The sequence below is a fragment of the Chiloscyllium plagiosum genome, unplaced genomic scaffold, assembly GCF_037043375.1.
Source record: "Chiloscyllium plagiosum isolate Xiang-an unplaced genomic scaffold, Cpla_swu_hap1 HiC_scaffold_8, whole genome shotgun sequence".
Classification (NCBI taxonomy): domain Eukaryota; kingdom Metazoa; phylum Chordata; class Chondrichthyes; order Orectolobiformes; family Hemiscylliidae; genus Chiloscyllium; species Chiloscyllium plagiosum.
Genome location: NW_028270146.1, coordinates 56,788,213 through 56,811,164, shown reverse-complemented (window position 1 = coordinate 56,811,164; position 22,952 = coordinate 56,788,213). Strand labels below are relative to the sequence as shown.

Genomic DNA, 22,952 nt, shown 5'->3' with positions numbered 1-22,952 from the left:
AGATTTAAGGGACTGATCTCAAACTTGGGTTTTGCACTTTCAAACTGAATATGATCACTCTTGATTGAAGAATCCTTCCTAGATGATCAATAAATTCCTCTCACCATACAGTACCATGTCTAATATAGTTTGGTTTCAGAACATTTTGTTTTAGAAACTAGCCTCAAGACTACATTTTCCAATGTGATTTTTCTGAAATATCACATTAAAATTGCCAGTGATTACTGTAAGTGCCTTTCTTACAACCATTTTTGATAGTCAGTCCTGCAGTGCAGCTGTTAGAGGACCTGTAAGTGACTCACCAGTAAATTCTTTCCCTTTTTATTATTTATCCACACAAACTGATTCTGCATCTACTGCAATGATAGTTTGTTTATTTTAAATTGAGTTACCTTCTACCTGTTGCTGTCTATTCTTTCAAAGGATCAAATAACCTTGAACAAAACACTGCGAAGTAGATTAAATTAAACAGTTTAAACTAAAACAGCAGGAAGCATAAGGAAGGGAAACAAAGAAAAACAAAAAAAAAAAGACAGGTGGAAAATAAGTGATAGGCAAGAAATTAAAGGAATATAATCAAACAGGATCATGGTGCATAACAATGTGAACAGGATAAAGAAGGTTAAAAAGATAAGTCTGAGTCATGGCTGCAGGGTGACCAGGGATGAGAACTCCATAGCCGGGGTATTCAGTTTTTAGGAGGGACAGACCAAAAACAAAAAAAGGTAGGTGGGGTAGCATTGAAGAGGTAATTATGCAATTGAGTGGAAAGATATTAGCTCTCGAAGTGAAATCCATACAGGTAGACCTTAGGAACACCAAGGGGCAATAAACGATAATGGCTGTTATATATATATGCCTCCAACTAAAGCTGGAGAAGGCATTAAAGATAAAATTAGAGATGCAAAAAAGGTACAGCTGTATTGATGGGTGACTTGAATCTACTGAGAATCAGCAAATCAAAATTACTAACAATATTAGAGGGAAAAAAAATCATTGAAGATGTACATGATCTTCTGGATCAATACATTGACAAACCAACCACAGAACCAGCCATCCTAGACAGAGAGAAATATTTGGTAATCTAGCTTTGAGAGACTCCTTGAGGGAAGAGTTGCTATAAAATTAAATTCTTCATTCAGATGGAGAGTGATGCCATTGATTCTAAGACTAGGGTCCTAAATCTAAATAAAAGATCCATAATTGTATAAGGCACAAGCTGGTTATGATAAATTTGGGAACATTGCTTAAGGGATGACAGTGGATAGGCAATGGCAAACATTGGAACTGACAAGGTAAACTACGGATAGTATTAGATGAAAGGAGGAAGCACATAAATTGACCAAAAAAGCAGCAAGTCTAACAATTGGGATCAGTTTAGAGAAAGAGGTTATGTGGGGGGGGGGGGGGGGAGGAGGAGAGATCGGGAGATCGATCCATTACAGTCAGAAACATGGCAAGCTATAATGGGGAACAAAAAGTTGACAAACCAATTAAATACATACTCAAGTTCTCTTCACAAAAAGGACAGTGTAGATAATGTCTCAAAAAATGTTGAGAAGCACATGAAAAAGGAAGGAACTGAAAGAAAATTAGTAATAGTAAGGAAATGGTGTTGGGGAAAGTGATTGGATTAAGGAGATTTGTCAGCTTTTAAATCGACATCCCAGAGAATGTAAAGTGATCCAAGAAAGTTTAAGTGCATTGGTGGTCATCTTACAAAATTCTGTATACTCTGGAACAGTTTGCATGGATTGGAGGGATGCTAATGTAACCCTACAATTTTTTTTAAACTAATTGGGGGAAAAACACCAGAACCCATTATAAAAGATTTCATAGTAGACCATAACAGTGACTGGATTAGACAGAGTCAGCATAGATTTAAAGGGAAATGATGTTTGACAAATGAGTGTTGATAAGGGGTAGCCAGTGGATGACAGAAGACTTTTGATAAGGTCCTAGATAAGAGATTAGCATGTAAAATTAAAGTACAGGTAGCTCTCCTATAATGCGGTAGTTGCATTCCCATTCGACGTTGTATTATAGAAGCTGTGCAATAGATGTAATGGGGCCTTTGATAAAAATAGGTTTGGCCTCCACTTTAGTCAGCCTGTCCATTTCTGATCAACTACAGAAATGCCAAAAGCTGTTACAAGTGGAACTTCCCAATGTACTGTTATATTTCCAGCTCCTTGTCGAGTGGGGTTTATCCAGAACCTGGCTCACTGCCATTAAAACTTTGTGAAATTTCTCTAAGTTTCACTTTTTCTCTTTTTGAGAGAGTGGCTAAAGGGCTAGGATGCTCTGAACAGCTGGCGGTTTTGATGGGTTTCAGAGAATATGATGGGCCGAGACTCTCATCCTCCTCCTTCTCTCCCCCCCCCCCAATCCCCAAATAGAGACTGGATGAACTTGGATCTGGCATAATGTTGGTTGGGGTAGGGAAAGGTGAGGATCGCCAGCCGTCCTTACGTTTCATACCTCCACCTCCCTTCCACACACAAAGTCGTAGTCTGTTGAAGCTTCAGGCAACCGGCAACGGAGACCCTGCTTACACTCGAACATTTGCCAGACATCGCTGTATTTGCACCTTCTTTCGCTCCCCATCTCTCTTGCCACTCCACAGCCTCCACACACACCCGCCCCCCCCCATAACTACTGACCCCAGTAAGCATTCCAGCAAAATATTCTAATGTTCACTTCCCCTACCTTTGTTGGAGATAGAAGCAAAAGCAAAATACACACACACACAGATGACAACCTGCTGCAATAGAGGCATCAGCAGAATAAATCACAGCCGGCTGGTAATACAGGGAATGGAAATCGCATAACTGCAAATAGGAACTCACTTTAAACAAAAACCGCAATTCACAAATTGCATTACAGCCAAACCGCATTTAGAAGACGTGTGTATAGGAGAACTACATGCACTTATGTCAGTGCACTACCACCAAACCGGAATAGATAGGAAACAAAGAAGGGATAAATGGGTATTTTTCAGCGTGGTAGGCAGTGACTAGTGGGTTACTGCATGGATAACTGCTAACACTCCTGCTATTCACAGTGTATATGTAATGATTTACATGAGGGCTCTAAATATAATATCTCAAGTTTGCAAATGACAAAACTGGGTTGAGGGTGACTGTGATGTACAGTTAGTTGCTTTAGGTGTGATTGGGACAAGTTTAGTGAGTGGGGCAATGCATGACAAACGAAATAACATGGATAAATGACAAGTTATCCATGCTGGTAGGAAAAAAAACCAGAAGGCATATCATATGAATGGTGCTAGATTGGGAAAAGGAGGTGCAATGAGACTTGAGTCTTCATTTACCATTCACTGAAAGTGAACATACAAGTGCAGAAGGCAAAGACAGCAAATAGCACAGTGGTCTTCAAGTGAGAAGATTTGAGCACAACAGCAGAAATGCAATGGTACAGGGCCTCTGACACCACACCGGATTTGTTTCCTTATTTGAGGATGAGTGCTCTAGCAATGTTGGGATTGCAAGGAAGATTTACCAGAATGATTCCTGGGATGGCAGGACTGATGTATGAAAGATATTGGATTGGTTAGAACAATAGCGGCTATTGTTCTAACCAATAAAATTTTAACAGGACTGGAAGGATAAACACAGGAACCGTGCTCCCAATGACAATGGAGTCCAGAGCTAAAGTCACAGTCTAAGAACATGGGGTAGACCATTTAGGACTGAGAAGAGGAGAAATCTCTTCTCAGTTGTAAGCCTGCAGAATTCTCATCTACAAGTTGTGGTTCGGGCCAAACATCAAATACTTACAAGGAAGATGAGATATGGTTCTTAAAGATTCAGGGATCACAGGGTATGGGAGAAAGCAAGAACAGGGTATTGAGTTGGATGATCAGCTATGATCATATTGAATGGTACAAAAAGGGCAAAAGAAAAAAAGAAAAAAAAAAATTGCTGATCCTGCTCCAATTTTCTAAAGTTTCTATGTACTGGTTATAGGCTTTGATGGTACTAAGGAGACTTAATGAATTTGTGAGATGCATTGTGTAGATGGTATGTGTCTGCTACTGAACATCTGAGGAGGGGGGAGTGAACAGGTCCACAATGTCAGATGTGCAGCACAGAAACAGACCCTCCCATCCAACTCATCCATGCCAACCGGATATTCTACATTAAACTTAGTGCAATTTGCCAGCATTTGACCCATATCCCTCCAAACCCTTCCTATTCATATACTCATCCAGATGAGTTTTAAAATGTTGCAATTATACCCGTTTCCACCGCTTCCTCTGGCAGCTCATTACACACACACCCGTCTGCATGAAAAAAGGTCCCTCTTAAACCTTTCCCATCTCACCTTAAATCTATGCCTTTTAGTTCTGGACTCCCCTACCCAGAGGAAAATATATTTTGGCTATTCACATTATCCATGCCCCTCATGATTTTATGAACCTCTTGCAGGTCATTCCTCAGCCTCTGACATTCCAGGGAAAGTAACCCCAGGGTATTCAGCTTCTCCCTATAGCTCAAACTCTCCAACCCTGGCAAAATCCTTGTAAATTTCTGTTTCACAACATCCTTCCTATAGCAGGGAGGCCAGGACTAAATACAGTATTTCAAAAGTGGCCTAACCCATGCCGTGTACAGCCATCACTTGACCTCCCAAATCTTATATTCAATGCCCTGACCAATAAACGCAAGCATATCAAACACCTTCTTCACGACTGTCTATCACTTTCAAGGAACTATGAACCTGCACCTCAAGGTCTCTTTGTTTGACAACATTCCCCAGGACCTTATCATTAAGTGTTGAAGTACTGCCCTGATCTGCAAAATGCGGTACCTCATTTATCTGAATTAAACGCTGTCTGCCATTCCTTGGCCCATTTGCCTCGAATCAGGGTGACGTTGTACAAGATAACCTACTTCACTGTCCACTACACCTCCAATTTTGGTGTCATCTGCAAACTTACTAACCATTCTCACATCTAAATCATTTATATAAAATGACAAAAGACATTGGACCCAGCACCAATTATAGAGTCAGAGAGATGTACAGCATGGAAACAGACCCTTCGGTCCAACCTGTCCATGCCAACCAGATATCCCAACCCAATTTAGTCCCACCTGCCAGCACCCGGCCCATATCCCTCCAAATCCTTCCTATTCATATACCCATCCAAATGTCTCTTAAATGATGCAATTGTACCAGCCTCCACGACATCCTCTGGCAGCTCATCCCATACACGTACCACCCTCTGCGTGAAAAAGTTGCCCCTTAGGTCTCTTTTATATCTTTCCTCTCTCACCCTAAACCTATGCCCTCTAGTTCTGGACTCCCCGACCCCAGGGAAAAGGCTTGGCCTATTTATCCTATCCATGCCCCTCAATTTTGTAAACTCTACAAGGTCACCCCTCAGCCTCCGACGCTCCAGGGAAAACAGCCCCAAGCCTGTTCAGCCTCTCCCTGTAGCTCAGATCCTCCAACCCTGGCAACATCCTTGTAAATCTTTTCTGAACCCTTTCAAGTTTCACAACATCTTTCCGATAGGAAGGAGACCAGAATTGCACACAATATGCCAACAGTGGCCTAACCAGTGTCCTGTACAGCCACAACATGACCTCCCAACTCCTGTACTCATTACTCTGACCAATAAAGGAAAGCATACCAAACACCTTCTTCACTATACTATCTACCTGCGACTCCACTTTCAAGGAGCTATGAAGCTGCATTCCAAGGTCTCTTTGTTCAGCAACACTCCCTAGGACCTGACCATTAATTGTATAAGTCCTGCTAAGATTTGCTTTTCCAAAATGCAGCACCTCACATTTATCTGAATTAAACTCCATCTGCCATTTCTCAGCCCATTGGCCCATCTGGTCCAGATCCTGTTGTAATCTGAGGTAACCCTCTTCGCTGTTCACTACACCTCCAATTTTGGTGTCATCTGCAAACTTACTAAACTGTACCTCTTATTCTTGAAGAATACTGCTGGTCACAGGTCTCCAGTCTGAAAAGCAACCCAGTCTTTTCCCTTCAAGCCAATTTTGTATCCAAATGGCTAATTCTCTCTGTATTCCATGTGATGTAACCTTGCTGACCAGTTTACCACATGGAATCTTGTCAAACTAAAGTCCACATAGATAATGTCCACTACACTGACTTCAATCCTCTTCGGTACTTGGAAAAAACAAACTCAAGTTAGTGAGATTCTATTTCTCTCACACAAAGCCAGGCTTACTACCCCTAATCAGTCTTTGCCTTTCCAATGACATGTAAATCCTGCCCCTTAGAATCCCCTCTAACAATTGACCCACCACAGATATCAGGCTCACCGATCTAATATTCTCTGGCATTTTTTTTTAAAAAGCCTCTTTTCTTAAATAGTGGCATGTCAGCCAACGCCCAATCTTCCAGCACCTGTCCCATGGCTATTGAGGATACAAATATCTCAGCAAGGGGCAATCACTTCCCTAGCTTCACAAAGTTCTAGGGTACACTTTATCCAGGTCCCAAGGATTTATCCACTTTAAAGTATGTGTTTTAAGATGTCCAACATCAGATGTTTGCTGTGGTGCCAAACCAAGTGGGCTGCTTTGACCTTGATGCTTTCAAGCTTCTTGAGTATGTACAATTTCATCAACATCCAGGCAAGTTAGGAGTACATCACACTTCTGACTTACCATGTAGACAATGGTTAGGCTTTGGGGAAAATCGAGAAAGGAGTTACTTGCTGCATAATTCCTGAGCCTCTGACCTGCTCTTGCAGCTACAATTCTTACATAAATAGTTCAGTTCGGTTTGTATTCAATGGTAGCACCCAGGATGTTGATGGCTTCATTGATGGAGATACCATTAGTTATCAAGAGGCTAGGCTAGACTCACTTACTGGAGATGGCCAATACCTGACACTTGTGTCACCCAAACGATACATGCAAAACATGCGGTGCTGGAAAAGCACAGCTCGTCAGGCAGCATCCGAGGAGCAGTAGAGTCAACGTTTCGCACAGACGCTCTTCAGAAATGTGGAGGAGGCCCCAAGGGTTTGAGAGATAAATGGGAGGGGCTGGCGGGAAGGTAACTGGGAATGCAACAGATAGATGAAGATAGGGAGTATTGGTGATAGGTCAGAGTGGAGGGTGGAGCGTATAGGTGGGAAAAAAGATGGACAGGTAGGACAGTTCAAGAGGGCCATGCCGAGTTGGAGGGTTGGATCTGGGATAAAAAAGGTGGAGGGAGGGGAGATGAGGAAACTGGTGAAATCTCGTTGATCTCATGGAGTTGGAAGGTGCCAAGACAGAAGATGAGGCAATCTTCTTCTAGGTGTCGGGTGGCTAGAATCTGGACAGTTCAAGAGGGCAATACAGAGTTGGAGGGTTAGATCTGTCCTACCTGTCCATCATCTTTCCCACCCTCTGCTCCATCACACCCCTCCCCCACCTTCATCTACCTATCACATTTCCAACTACCTTCTCCACCCCCTCCCCCCACCCCATTTATCTCAGCCCCGTTGGGCCACCCCCACATTCCTGATAAAAAGCTTATGCTCGAAATTAGGACTCTCCTGCTCCTCAGATGCTGCCTGACCAGCTGTGCTTTTCCAGCACCACACCTTTTGACTCTGATCTCCAGCATCTGCAGTTCTCACTTTCTCCCTCCTAAATTATACTTGCCAATTGCCAGCCAAAACCTGGATATCGTCCATATCTTGCTACATTTTGGTATGGACTGCTTTCAGTACTTGAAGTCATGAATGGTTCTGAACATTGTGTAATCAGCGAACATCTTTATTTGTGATGGAGGGCACGTCATTGATGGAGCAACTGAAGATGACCAGGGATGCTACCCTGGAGGAGTTTCTGTAGCAGTGATGACTGACCTCTAACCACCAGAATGAACTTCCTTTATGACAAGTGTGATTTCAACTTGGAGAATTTTCCTCCAGATTACAAAAAGTGGTCCAAAATGTCCTTAATAGCAGAGCAAATAAAGAAAGTCTTTTTGCCTCTCTTAGCTGCCAGATGAAAGCAGGCTTCTGCAGCAAGGCGGTTCTGATCATTGTGGTTTGACATTACTGAAACGTGATCTCCAACAAACTAAGATTGTATGAATAATGACTGCATCCAAAAGTCTTCCATGTTAACCAGACTCATTAAGCCTCTGAGGAGGAGAAGGGGCTAAAGAGGAGTAAGAGGTTTGTAACAAAAGATTGTTATGGACCAGACCAGATCCCTCAAAACATTAAGTTAGCCCAGACCCTAACTTTGTTTTTAAACAGGTATAAAGTGGATATTCCAGGAGAGAATCAGCTAGCCAAACCATTGTTTTGTTTAAAACAATCTATTTGCAAAATTGCCGGATGAAACACAAACGACAAAACAAAATACCAAATAATGAATTCTCTGCAAACCCAACAGATCATCCCAACTTAATGATGCTGTTCCAAATACTTGCAACAATCCCCAGAAACACACCTTGGCACAAAAGGTAAAATCCACCACAAGATCTTATACGATTGAAGAGAGAGAGGGAGGGAGTACCAGCCTGGACCTGCTTCTTTGGGTCCAGCAGCCTTTCTTCACACAACTGCTAAAAAAACAAACCAGAGAAAAGCTGAGCTGGGCGAACTGGCCGCTCCCCTTGCATTGTACAAGTATATCTTTTAAAAGTTGAAAACCTCTGCCTGAGGCAGTATCTGTTAGCTATTATCAAACTGGCACTAAAATCCTACACCCCAGATTTTTTGGAGTCTGTCATTTATGACCATAAAAAAACCCACCAAGGATTACACAACCTTGATAAAGGAGCAGCTTTGTCACAAGATGTTCTAAAGATAGGCTGCCCTATTTGCTCCTTGCTGGGTAACCACACCTTTTAGGATCACCATCTTCTTGAACAAGGAAAAAAAAAATTATTTCCTAGAATGTCAGAACAATTGCCAAATATCAATCATCATCTAGAAAGAATTGCAATTAAGTCACCCAAATTAAGATTAGCACTGCTGCCCTCTGTAAGGAGTTCCCATCCTAGGAAACAAGCAGCAATTACACTTCCTACTGAAAAAAGCTTTGCCAGTTCAGGGTCTTGCATGTACTGCTAGAACTTCACAGTTTTTGACACTTCATCAACAAAGGCATAACTAATATGCTACAATCAGTGCTTATGCCTTGGCCCTTGAAGAAATGTCTCCAGTGCCATCCCAAAATAGCTTACCAACTTTAATAGAAAAGATAATTCTTCTGGGAGACTTTAATACCAGCATTGACAGTGACTAATGTCTGTAGAGAAACCATTGAAAAGAAAATTAAGACAGCTGTGAAAATGGCATCCTGCTCCTGAAAGTGTACACAGCATTGTCTCATTATAACAAACACCCTCTCTTGCTAGAAGAAAAAGATACTAAACCACATGGAAACATCCTAGATTAAAGCATCAGCACCTACGGGAATACATCATTGCCCTGGATCAAGGAGCTAGCTGATGACCATCTCACTTGACCCTTGTGGGGAAGAACTGATGTCTGCTGAACATAGACTTTTAAAATCAATAAAAAGCATCCATCTGGCATTAGGCAGTCGCAAGGCTCAATAGCCAAAGCGACAATAAGTCAACATTTCAGCTTTAAAGCAGCCCAATATGGAAACCCTTCACACATCCGACTCCATTTGACCCCATTGTTCTGGTGGTAAGTCAGCTGTACGAGTCTACTTTGGGCTCAAGTATAGTCATTATCAAAACTGGTTCGATGAAAGCAATTCCAAAATAAGATCTGCTAAAACAAAATATAGAATAGCCTTCATCATTACTATCGCAAGTCATGAAGTCAAGGAAGCAGAACCACACTGATTCCCACATATAAAATAAAAAACAAAAGCAGTAAATGAAAATCTGAGATATGCGGTAAAGTGTCAACCTCAACATGCGAAGTCATTCTGAACCCTCCCGAGTCACCTATAGACAAAAGTCAGCTGGACCAAATCCCTTCAAGAATGGGGTTTCCCTTAAGAATCACACGGTCATTCAACAGCATTGGAAAGAACACTCTGGATTCATGGTTGAGATGTTCAGAGTTGTAGCTGATAGAATTCTAGGAGATAGCCTGGAGATGGTGATAGAATCCACAGGGAGCAGTAACAAGCAGTCAACTGGATGAAAAACAATATGCAGCTCCAGTAGTACAAAAAAGAAAAGTGAAGACAAATGTAATCTGAAACAGGAGAACTGAATAGTAAGTCAATAAACAGATGAGCAATTTTGACTAGTTGCTGTATTGACAGAAGACACAATATGTTCAAAACAAAAAATGCTCAGGTAGGGTATTTTGGCAAGAAGGAAAAATCCGTATTAGCAAAAAAAGTGCAGAAAGAGAGAAGTTGGACAGAAAGTTTATAAATCCCCAGGACCCAATAATTGACATATTAGGGTACTAAAAAAAGATAGTGAATGTTTGTGTTGCCACTTTCCAAATTTCTCTAGTTTCTGAAGTAATCCCAGCAGACTAGAGTTGCAAATGTAACCTGGTTTGGAGGGAAAACATGAGGGAGAAAACTGGCAATTACAGAACAGTTGGTCTAATATTAGTAGTAGGAAAAATGTTGAGAGTTTTATTATTGAATCATAACCCCTGCAATATGGAAGCAGGCCACACCAACCCTCCAAACATCATCCCACCCATACTCACCCTCCTACCCATTCCTGTAACCTTGCATTTCCCAAGGCTATTCCACCTCGCCTGCACATTCCCGGACACTATGCGACAATTTAATATGGCCAACCCACAAACTGCACGGGGAGGAACTCATGCAGACATGGGAAGAACGTCTCTGCAGAGCTTGCAGTCATCCGAAGCTGGAATCAAACCTGGGTGTCTGGTGCTGAAAGGCAGCAGAGCTAACCACTGAGCCAGCTTGCCACCCTATACAGGTTGTGAACACAGAACATTTCTAGAATTTCAGTATTACATCAAGTCAGTATGGAGTATGAAAGGAAAATTGTGCTTGACAAAGCTATTGGAGGTTTTCTGAGGATGTAACTAAATCATGGAGAACCAGTGGATCTGGAGTATTTAGACTTTCAGAAAGCTTTGATAAAGTCCCACATAATGAGTTATTGCACAAAATCAAAATACATGGTTGGTGGCAATATACTGTTACGAATTGAAAATTGATTAGCAGGCAAAAACAGCCAACAGGAATAAAAAGGAGTCACTTTCAGAATGGGAGGCAATGACAAGTGGCAGATATCAACATTTGGGTCCCAGTTCACATTACAGAAAGGATTGCACTAGGGAAAGTGCAGAGAGTCACCATGCTGTTATAAACAAAAACCAAAATTGCTGGAGATATTCAGCAGGTCTTGCAGCATCTGTGCAGAGAAGATGGAGTTGATGTTTCAGAACTTCTGAAGAAGGGTCACTGGACTCTAAGAGTTAACTGTTTTCTCTCCAGAGTCCAGTGATCCTTCTTCAGAAATTCTGAAACATCAACTCCATCTTCTCTCCACAGATGCTGCCAGACCTGCTGAGTTTCTCCAGAAATGTGCTACTTGGATGCTGAACACCTGAAACATAGTTCTTTGTTTTATACTATTTTACCAGGTTGTTGCCTGGGCAGCAGTGATTCAGCTAAGAAATGAGATAGGCAGGGGCTATTTTCCTTAGTTCAGAGAAGGCTCAAGGTGGCAGCAGGGATCTGATGAAGAAATAAAAGGGCAAATACACGGTAGATAAGGAGCAGCTTTTCCTCTTAGTAGAGGGATCAACAAACTCTGCAAAAGGCAGAACGTTTAAAAGAACTTTGAGGAATTTTTGTTTTTATACATTGTTGTGGATTTCTAAAACTCTGATCAAAAAAGAGTTGCAGATGCAGAGCCCTTTTAAAATACTATAGCATACAAGGCTACAGGCCAAGTGGTGGAAATGGGATTAGAACAGATAGGTAATTGACAGCTGGCATGGACACAATAGGCCGAAGTGCCTCTTGTATTCTATTCACAGGATATCGCAATGATTTGGATGAGAAAAATCAAATTTAATAATTCAGGTTTGTTGACAACACAAAACTAGGAGGAAGAGGTTGCAGGTTAATTTAGCCAAGTTAACAAAGTGGGCAAATCAATGTTATACTATATTTGCCATGCAGAAGTGTGAAGATAGGCACTTTCAGAGAAATAAAACAGAATGGCAAAGTATAATTAAAATGGTGACAGATTAGAAAAAGCACCCACCCATTTTCCTTGTACCCTGTTCTAGGAAGCCAACTAGCAATTAGGAATGCAAATAGTACCTTGGTCAATATTGAAAGAGAGTGTTTGAGTTTAGGAGCAAGATGTCTTATTGTAGCTGGTACATAGCCTTGGTGAAACCCCATCTGGAGTAGATTATGCAGTTGTGATCTCTTTATCCAAGATATACTTGCCATGTAGGGAGCACAGCAAAGGTTCACCAAACTGATCCCTGGATGGTGGGTCTATTGTAGAAGGAAAAATTGGATCAACTGAGCCGGTATACACTGAAGTTTAAAAGAATGAGACAGGATCTCATTGAAAAATTATACAATTCTGACATGGCTGGTCGAAGGATGCAAGGATAATGTTGTCCTAGCTGGGGATCCCGAACAAGGTACCAAAATCTCAGGATACATGATAGGCTATTTCAAGCTATGAGAGGAGATTAGGAGAAACTTCTTCACTCAGATGGAAGTCTGGGGAACTTTCTATCACAAGTAGCGGAGGCAATTCACAAAATACATTCAAGGAATATAAAGGACAGATTTTGAGAGAGTGAGTGAGTGAGTGAGTGAGTGAGTGAGTGAGTGAGTGAGTGAGTGAGTGAGTGAGTGAGTGAGTGAGTGAGTGAGTGAGTGAGTGAGTGAGTGAGTGAGTGAGTGAGTGAGTGAGTGAGTGAGACATGTTTTTCCACTCTGATTCTGCTGCAATGACACACGTCATGGTCATAGTCACAGACCAGTAACCTTGGAGGCACAAGGTCAAATTCAACACTGGTTAACAAAAGTAAAAGCTGCAAAATAAAAAAAGTACTCGTTTGATGGATTACTAAAAAAAAATAAAAAGCAACTTAAATATCATAAAAGTCCAAGTGATTCAGCGATGCCCTTCAGGAACATGGTACCCTTCCTGGTCCAGCCTACACATCATCCCAGTTTCACCCTAGTTACACTGAGAACACCAGGATCCAACTTCAGTGATGGATAATAAACAAAATCATGAAAGAGAATTTGTAAAACTTCCAGAAGTACATACATGTTGCATCTAACTACATCCCTGGAGTCTTCAAAAACACTTAGATATATCTGCAAAGAAAAATTGAGGGCCATGAGGAAAATGCAGATGAGTGGGCCTAAGGCTCCAGCAGGAAGCTGGCACAGACAAACCAATCAAATCATATTTGTGGTGTCATCAATTTATAATATAGACAATGTTAAAAGGAGGAATAGTGGAGTATCCAGCCAAGGGCACACTAGCAAGACAGCCATTGAAAAAAAAAAAGTATCAGCTCTTATGGCAAAATTTTCTTATGTGATAGGTCTTAGGTGACAGGTGATGGGGTGGTGGTGGAACAGCTGTTTGGAGCACGTGCTGACCAGATCAGAAGAGCAATAACATTCTCTCTGTAATAGCACATGACGACTCACCTTGCCATGCCTGCTTGTTATCTACTGTCCCCTGCTGGAAGTTTGTGATCACTTATTGTGAAGGCATTACAGCTATCTTGAAAGTATAGGAAGACAATAGTGTCCATACAACTGTGCACATAGTCAAGGAATCAGTGCCTTCAAGAGGATGCAAGAAAAATGGAGTTAATAGAGTTACGTATACATGATAAAGAACTTAATTTTAATCTACTTATAAAAACAGTTGCCAATAAATCTAAACTCCAACATTCAATAAAAAAAAAGCAGGCAAGAAATTTAACCTAGTCTCCTCTCCAAAATAGCAAAAATAAATTTACATCCATTAATTCTGTCGCAAAAAACCTACTGTAATTTTAAAGGTTTTCAGTTGACGACTAAAGTCCCCATTTTAGTCCACCTCTATATGCACAGAGATTGCAAGATAAACATTGCCCAAAATCTTTCTAGTTTGAAATTACAATTCTGCAAAACAATGAGAAATCAACATACTCCATCACAAATACTTAATCCTTATCTTCAATTTCAACTCATGTTAGTCTACTCCAATGAATAGAAACCGATTGAAGACAATAAAGACCAATAAAACTAGAATCTCAAATTGATAGGTTACAGATTTAAAAGATGTGCAATGCAATGACAAAAATATTAACATGAAAATTGAAATTTTGGCTTATTATAATAAACCAGCCACATCAAGGATGTAAAACTTTCCAATAATTTATGAAAAGATTAATGTCCAAACAAAATACTGCAGATACTGGAAAGCCATACACAGAAAATGCTCAAATCGAAGCTAGTGTGGCAACATCTACAGAACACAAGAATTGATAGTTCAGGCCTCTGACCTTTCATCAGAACCAGTGAACAGTTATAGACCTGAATCATTAACTCAGCTTCTCTCCCTACAAATTCCACCAGTACATGCCCTGAATCATGTGCCATGAATGGAGAGCCAAACTATTTGGACATCAAGTTAGAAATAAACTCATTATTCAATGAAAAATTAAACCAGTTTAAGAATTTCTCTCTAGTGCTTACATTTTTTTTTTAAAAATCTAAACACTTGAATAGGGTTTCAACCAAGCAATTTCCCATTTCAGTTTTTATAAAATGTGTTGTTATTTCCTGATTGAGACAACTGACTGCTTTATATGAAACATGTAGTTTTGTATTATTACATGACTATGCACTATCTGCCAAAAGTTAATGACATATTTTTCCTTTGATTACAGTATAATAGAAAAATTGATTCCCTATTGATACTATTTTCATAAAGTTACTAAGTTTTTAAAATGATAAAAAAGTTTGGCTTACATACACTAACTCAATTAATTAATTAGGTTTGTAAAGCACAGCTAGTTGCATTAACTGCATCAAGATGCAAAAACATTTGTACCCGTTAGGATGTTTATGTATTGATAGCACCTGTGTGCAAAAAATCTCAAACTGATCTAGTATAAAAGCTAATTTTAAAAAAAGTTCTCAAAATTTGTCTCTCAAGTATAGTTTCAGCTATCATACACTCCTAGAGAGACCAATTAATTTGAATTGTGGAGTGAAATTTATACATGTATACATACCCTTTTGAAAAGGAAATTGAAGAATTATTAAGTTACCTTTAATTAAAAAACAACTTCTGAATTTCAGGCTTTTTAGGTTGATTCGGCAATCACTCAACCTTCATCTCAGAGAAACAGCAGTTCCCAACAACATAGGTGCATTCTTGGTAGTGAGCAGTATATAAAAAAAACTGACTCATACTCAAGCCATGGAATGGGGGTTGAACCATTCAGATTCATTGTGCTACCAACTGAGCTATGGTTGATACTCTGTGCACCATTGTAACATTTTTAATGCTTGCATATCTTTTAAAATAGTCTCCCACTAATCTGTAGTATTTGCAAGGTTGGTTTGTGTATAGTTCTTTGTATACACAATCTAAAGAATCAAAATAGAAAATTGAAAAATACTGTATATTAGATACATTAACTTCACTGCAAGCAAAAACACCAGACTGAACATTTTAGTAATAAATAAACTAAGAGAACAGAAAGCACTGAATAGACTCAGAAGGTATGGGAGCAAATGTGAAGACAGAAACAAAGTTAATACCACGTCGAACAGGACTCTTCAGAACATATTCAAAGAAATAATGGTTTCTCATCACAGTTGCTGCCAGATCTGCAGAGTTTCTCCAGCACTTAGTTTTTATTTCAGATTTCTAACATCCAAAAGAATTTACTTTTGAGTGAATACATTAACTGCTCAGAAAGTATTATTGTTTGCCAAAGTCTTTTAACAAAGGTAGATTTTCTTGTATAGTCCCAGGAGCAAATGTGGCTTTTTGTTTGCTTCTTAATTATTGTTCAACAGCAAAGCAAACAATATAACTGAAGACTTTACAGCACAGTGCTCTCACACTGAACAATGACAAGATGATGTACTACAATCTGCATTCAGTAAAAAAAGTAGCCTATATCTGATAGGGTTCAACATGGTAGGTACTAACAATGGATAACCACTGCAACATCATTCTTACAATGACAGTTAAATCAGACAGATGATGTTAACTGGCCATACATTTACTGATGTAATTTTATTTCCAATGAAGTGCAACCAAAACCACCTATATGTACTCAGAAGCTTTTGTTTTTTTTATTTGCCCTTCACCACATCTACTGCGGCTTGTGGCTGGCAGCATCTGACCAGGTGCAAGAAAGACGTCAAAAAAAAAGTGCCAGAAATCCTGAAATTCTTGGAGTGTCAAGTATTTCCACTGCTGGCGAGTGCGAGCATAGCATTGTAAAAGGCATAGTGCATATATAATGAGGTGAACAGCAGAGAATTGCACAAGATAACTTGCTAGATTCAGAGTGAAACCTTCCATGACACAGAAATGGACACCTAGCTTCATTCTGAATTTTGCAAGCAAAGATTTGTCGAGTAAGATTAGTACTTTACCTGGTAGTCAACAAAAGGGATTTGTTACTTAATATAATCCACTAATTGTTGACATGCACAGCCTACACATACTGCATTAAACGGCCACTGAAGTTGATTTGCCATATAAAACTTACTGGTGCAGCAAGCAGAACATCTTTTTTCCTTGACTGCCGCATCCAATTAGTAGAGAATGCCATTTGTGTTGTCACTATATAGCACTTGAGAGAGATTTTGGAATGCTCTGAGTTTTAAATTTTAGGTACTGCTTTTACATTCTTACCAACTTTCTTTCTATATTGTGATATCACATTGTAACTGCCAACATATGCTGAAAGTGATGTATTTGGTCCTTCAGAATAATTAAATCACACCATTAATCTTAAAGTCACAACACAAAAAGCATTCACATCAAAGATATCACAGTATTTTAAAAAAAAAACAACAAAAGATACCTTCCCCAAAATAATTGACAGACATCTACAGACAAACATCCATCACCCCAAACGATGATCCCAAAGGTCAGAGCTAGTGTTTTTCTGTTGAATATTCACAACCTAGAAAAGCTTGAATATTTTAAGCAGTCAATTACTAGCCTTTTCATTGAATCAGATTCAAACTTAAACAATTGACACTACGTTCATTCCAATAGTAGTCACTGCAATATTCCCTGTAGATTAGGCACTGAACATATGCAAATTAAGCTGTCTAATTTAAATTCAAACAATTTGGTCAATTAACCATTCCCTAGTTCATTGCCCGTGGTAATACCTCCACAAAGTCCACTCAGAGACAGATGTACAGCATGGAAACAGACCCTTTGGTCCAACCCGTCCATGCCAACTCGATATCCCAACCCAATCTAGTCCCACCTGCCAACATCTGGCCCATAACCCTCCAAACCCTTCCTATTCATATACCCATCCAAATGCCTCTTAAATGTTGCATTTGTACCAGCCTCCACCACATCCTCTGGCAGCTCATTCCATACATGTACCACCCTCTGCGTAAAAACGTTGCCGTTTCTGTCCCTTTATATCTTTCCCCTCTCAAGCTAAACCTATGCCAGCTAGTTTTGGACTCCCCCAATCTAGGGAAAAAGACTTTGCCCCTCAATTTTGTAAACCTCTATAAAGGTCACCCCTCAGCCTCCACACTCAAGGGAAAACAGCCCCAGCCTGTTCAACCTCTCCCTATAGCTCAAATCCAGCAACCCTGGCAACATCCTTGTAAATCTTTTCTGAACCCTTTCAAGTTTCACAACATCTCTCCGATAGGAAGGAGACCAGAATTGCACGCAATTTTCCAATAGCGGCCTAACCAACGTCCTGTACAGCCACAATATGACCTCCCAACTCCTGTATTGAATACTGTGACCAATAAAGGAAAGCACACCAAACGCCTTCTTCACTATCCTATGTACCTGCAACTCTACTTTCAAAGAGCTATGAACCTGTACTCCAAGGTCTCTTTGTTCAGCAACACTCCCAAGGACCTTACCATTAAGGTGTATAAGTCCTGCTAAGATTTGCTTTCCCAAAATGTAGCACCTCACACTTATCTGAATTAAACTCCATGTGATCAAGATCCCATTGTAATCGGAGGTAACCTTATTCGCTGCCCACTACACCTCCAATTTTGGTGTCATCTGCAAACTTACTAACTGTATCTCTTATGCTCGCATCCAAATAGTTTATGACCAAAAAGTACAGGACCCAGCACCGATCCTTGTGGCACTCCACTGGTCACAGGCCTCCAGTCTGAACGAACAAACCCCCCACCACCACCACGCTGTCTTCTACCTTTGAGCCAGTTCTGTATCCAATTGGCTATCTACTCAGCTACCATTCTCACCACAATTCTGCATTACAAACTCTGATGTGTATAGGTGTGTATTGGATGTAGACATCGATGACCTGGTCAGCACCTAATGCCCATCCTTAATAGCTCAGAGGGTGTCAAACATAGGCGAGACAAGGTAAGGATGGCAGATTTCCTTCCCTAATGGACATTAATGAAACAGGTTTTTAAGACAATTGACAGTGGTTACACCATTGCTATTAGGCTAGTGCTTTTTACATTCATGCCATCACCAAGGTGGTAAAGATAGCACATCCCATTACATGATAATCTCCCTTTTTTTTGTATAAAATCTCAAACAAGAAAAATCAAGATTAGAATTCAAACAAAGCTTAGAATGCCAAGCAACACAAGTTAGAGCTAAAGTTTAGGTTATCAATTCTCCTCAGTTGTATAAACTTCACTACCTCTCAGAACAACCTATTCCATGAAAGAACAGCCTGGATAGAAGAGCTGGTGTGGTGAGAACTCTATCCAACAAGCCAAGTGCAGAATATGCATAAAGTATAGAAATGTTAAACTTTACATTTCCAATTTCCTAGAGATAAAGTAACAACTTTCCTTTTGTAGAAAGCCTTGATCATATCTGAAATAATGCACATCAGGTTTGGGAACCAAAACACCTGGATATGTTGTTTTCTGAAAGTTACAGATTGCCAGAGTAAACTCTAGTATCAAAGAAATATGAACGACAGGTTACAAAAACTGGTTTTATCCTCAAATTTAAGATTATGGGTTGATGTAATCCATGTGTTCAAAATGAACAAAAGTATATTTGCTCTCTCAAACTGGAGAAGCTATTTCATTTAGAGGAATCCAGAACGTAGGCAAATTAGATTTAGGCCACTTTTCCATATCATAAAGGGCAATAATATGAAACACTCTCCCTCCCAAAAGGCCACAAATCTTGTGTCAATTGCAATTTAAGATTTGAGAGAGCTTACATCCCATTCACAAATTAGGCCCAAGGAGAGGAGGGAGTGCCATAGTTTCTACCTTGCAATCACATTTAGATTTAGGACTTCTCTTTCCAGATTTAAAGATTGTTTAGGGAAGTTCTAAAGTCAAGGAACTATGTAGTTTTAAATATTACAAGTTCAATTCAAAGCACTTATCCGAACTGCTTAAGCCATCAATTATTATTTAAGCAAATGTTTATTGTAGTTAGTTCTCCAAGCACAAACCGCCTTACAGTATATAAATTGTATTCTTTAAATAACTTTAAGCCCAGCTCTTGGCAGGTTAGCCTTTTGGAAAGGATCTCAGTTTATAGATCTAATGATTGAAATTCAATTTGCACAGAAAAAAAAAGTTTCCTGGTTTATTTCCCAATTCTGGAACTCAGCACCATTGTAGTCAAAACCATGATAACTCTGAATACAATTGCTCAGAATTGCCCCTAGGAAATTCAATTATAAACTATGTACATGTTTGACTGCTGGCACAAAATTGCATCTCTTCCTTATGAATTATAATCTTGCAATGTACAAACAGTGAACACAGAAAGAAAGTAGTATGGAACTTTTTTTTAAAAAAGTATAACCTTTCACAGTGGGGTTACCCAGTGTAGATTGTAAATCAAATAAAAGATGACCCATGGAAAAGAATCCACGAGGCAATAAGCTGTTGCTAGCTAATGTAACTTCCAATAAAGTAGCGCATTTAAAAACATTTGTGTTTATATTCCTAAACTAATATTATATTTTTAAAAAGACTGCACAGAGCAGGTACCTCACTGAATGTTTTTATCAAGCTTCTCCCATCCATACTATACAGCAAATATATATTTCTTCTGACTCCACACCCAACTTCTAGTGTACAAATGCAGTCATGTTAGTATTATTTTGAAACTATATAACTAGTGCTCTTTTTTGCACTTTAAATAAAACTGCACACAAATATTTAAATTCCCATCCCCCAACATAATAATTTCAGATTCATAGACTAGAATAGTTTTCTCCTTGCTGAAACCATGCATAAATATCCTAACAGCAGAGCACAGTACTGGAGGCTGTCAGCAAATGGCAGTACAGACAGCTGCCAAGTCTTGCAGGCTCTGTGCTCTAATATGGAACAGCTGGAAGAGGATTGTGCATTCTTTTCTCTGAGTAAACACTAAGGGCTCTGTTCAGTATCCCACTGCAATCAAGCCTAAAAGAATTCCACCAGTGAACACAGGCTTCTATTACTTCTCCCCAATACACCCTTTGTACTCCTATGAAAAAAAGTGAAGATATACATAATTTGATCTGGTGCTGCAACTGTGTCAGTTTTAAATAACTATTTGTACGGAATTCTTACAGGCTTGAATATTCCCTTAAGTCAACCCTATCACATTCTATCTACTGCATAGGCCAGGATGAAACATTATAGTACAAATATGTTCATATATTATTTCAACCGCAGCTTCGACACAGATATGACTATGTGCCTCTCCGTAAACGGTGACTACACGCTACATTCTCCAACTTCTACTAGGGTCCTATTTACATTTTATTTCTAACACACAAATCAACTCAGACTTTTGGCCTTCACTTCTGCGTACTCAGAAAATTAGGTTCTTTACCTAAAATTGGATGAGTGTCTATGCCAATTTAAATGCATTCCTTTTGGTTTGAGAACCAAATAGGTGTTAAACTGCGATATTCGTAAACAGAATGAAAAATATGGCATATTCAATACTGAGATAGAGATTTGAATCGCTGAAATAGAAATGATCGGAAAAAAGAGACCAAGCCACGTTGTCCAGAAAGCACAGGATACCCAGACTCTACGTGACATGACTGGATTATTGTACAGGAAATTGCAGAACAAGATGCATCAAAGCGTTTTACTCCTTACGTTGATGTGATGTTCCTTCAATACCGCAATGAAATACATCAATTGTCAATTTAAAATGATATAAAATACACGTTAAATTAAATTATTAAACTGGAACGATTTCGTCACAACCCCGGCTCCGAGTTTGGATAAGCAGCATGAAAATAATTAGTTGCATTAAACTTACCGGGATCATTTGCCTCTCCCTCGAGAATATGAAGCTCGGTGCAATCGGACAAAGAATGCTCTAGACAAATCTGAAGGAAACGAGCCTGTGTCCGGCTCACTCGTTTCAACAGAGACAACAAAGCTACAGTTTGTTCACATTCATTCCACCCTTTAAACCATCCTGCAAGAACGCCGACTTGATCTCGAAACATCATGATTAAGGAACAGCCTCAGCACTGGGCGAGTTTATGTCGTTGGGATTCTTCGATGCAAGGCACCCAAAAAAACCAAGCTCACATGCATGTAGAGGAGGGGTTGTCACATTTTGTGTGGATCGAGTTGCGATTTTTTCTTTCCTTTTCTGTAGAATAACGTCACTGTTGACACGCTCCGTCTTCCTCCAAGGCAATCAACAGCGGGCCAAAAATTTAATAGGCACAACAAGTATATCACCTGTCAGAATTAACAGAGCTCGAATTTTAGATCTCCTCCTGCCACGATATCAATATTAATTCCCAACGCCCGCATTCCCATGCATGGTCAAAACTGCAAAGGAAACCAAAAGAAAAACGGCCGTTGAAATTTACCGTCATTGAATAAGTCCAAACTTTACGTTGAAGCGGTGGATCTCTGTTTTCCCCTCCCTTTGCCTGCAGCAACTAGTCATTCATTGCAAATTATAATGCAGCAACTCTTAGGTTTGTAATTAAGCATTCAAAGCACTCAGTCTACAAATGGTCCTGAAATGATAAAATATTACGCTTTGAAGCAACTCATTATTTAAGAAACTAGAAGAGCCGCTAGCCAGCCAACAGGCTGTTTAAACGTTTCCAAAAGCAATGCAGAGCAATGCAATTCCTCTGGGTTTAGGCCCAATGCAGAGCGGCTGAGACTAAAATAAACTATCCACCCAAACCTCAAATACGCGACCGTCTGCAGCCATCGCCTTGATTGGGATTTTCCATGTCAGTCTGAAAGAATGAACCCGCAGGATGGACCTTTCACCACGTTGGTATGAACGCTGCGCTGCGCTGCCCTGCCCCGTTCAACACTGCGGAAACTCACAGCAACTCCACAGGCATCTGTCCACCTCGGAGAAATGGAACAATTACCTTTACAAAACAAGCCAGTTTTAAAATTGGGATTTTGTCTCTTTTAAAAAAAAACTGTAGAAAAGTTAGCTCCATCCGCCTGTGGTGTTGGCAGGAGTTTTAAAAGGCGAATATCTAAAGCATTGGTTCTCTTATTTTAAATAAAAACCTTTTTAATCCCAAACATTAATAATAACCCGCCCCCAATAAACATTTGTCATCATCAAAACAGAAAGCGAATCCTGAAATCGGCTAAAAATAACATGAAAGGCGCAGCATGTGTGAAGATTATTAATAAATATGACTCAAAGACTCCTCCCCGTTACAGCTGCAGCGGCCGACGCACTTTCCAGAGGCTGACACACCGACCTGCTGCTGACTGCAGGCTCCGCTCAGGGGGAGTGATCATGGTGCACTTTCAACTTGGGGC

At 40.0% G+C, this 22,952-nt stretch overlaps 1 protein-coding gene across 1 annotated transcript in view; it reads right to left on the bottom strand.

Annotated features, from left to right (window-relative positions):
* The window catches only part of samd4a (sterile alpha motif domain containing 4A), a 119,240-nt gene extending 96,753 nt beyond the window's left edge, over positions 1 to 22,487 (bottom strand). The window contains exons 1-2 of the mRNA XM_087990213.1: positions 22,348 to 22,487; positions 21,451 to 21,977 (exon numbers count right to left, since the gene is read on the bottom strand). Of these exons, the coding sequence (XP_087846339.1) occupies positions 21,451 to 21,646 (196 nt within the window). The 5' untranslated portion in view covers positions 21,647 to 21,977; positions 22,348 to 22,487. The remainder of the gene's footprint in view (positions 1 to 21,450; positions 21,978 to 22,347) is intronic.
* Between the last annotated feature and the right edge of the window lie 465 nt (positions 22,488 to 22,952).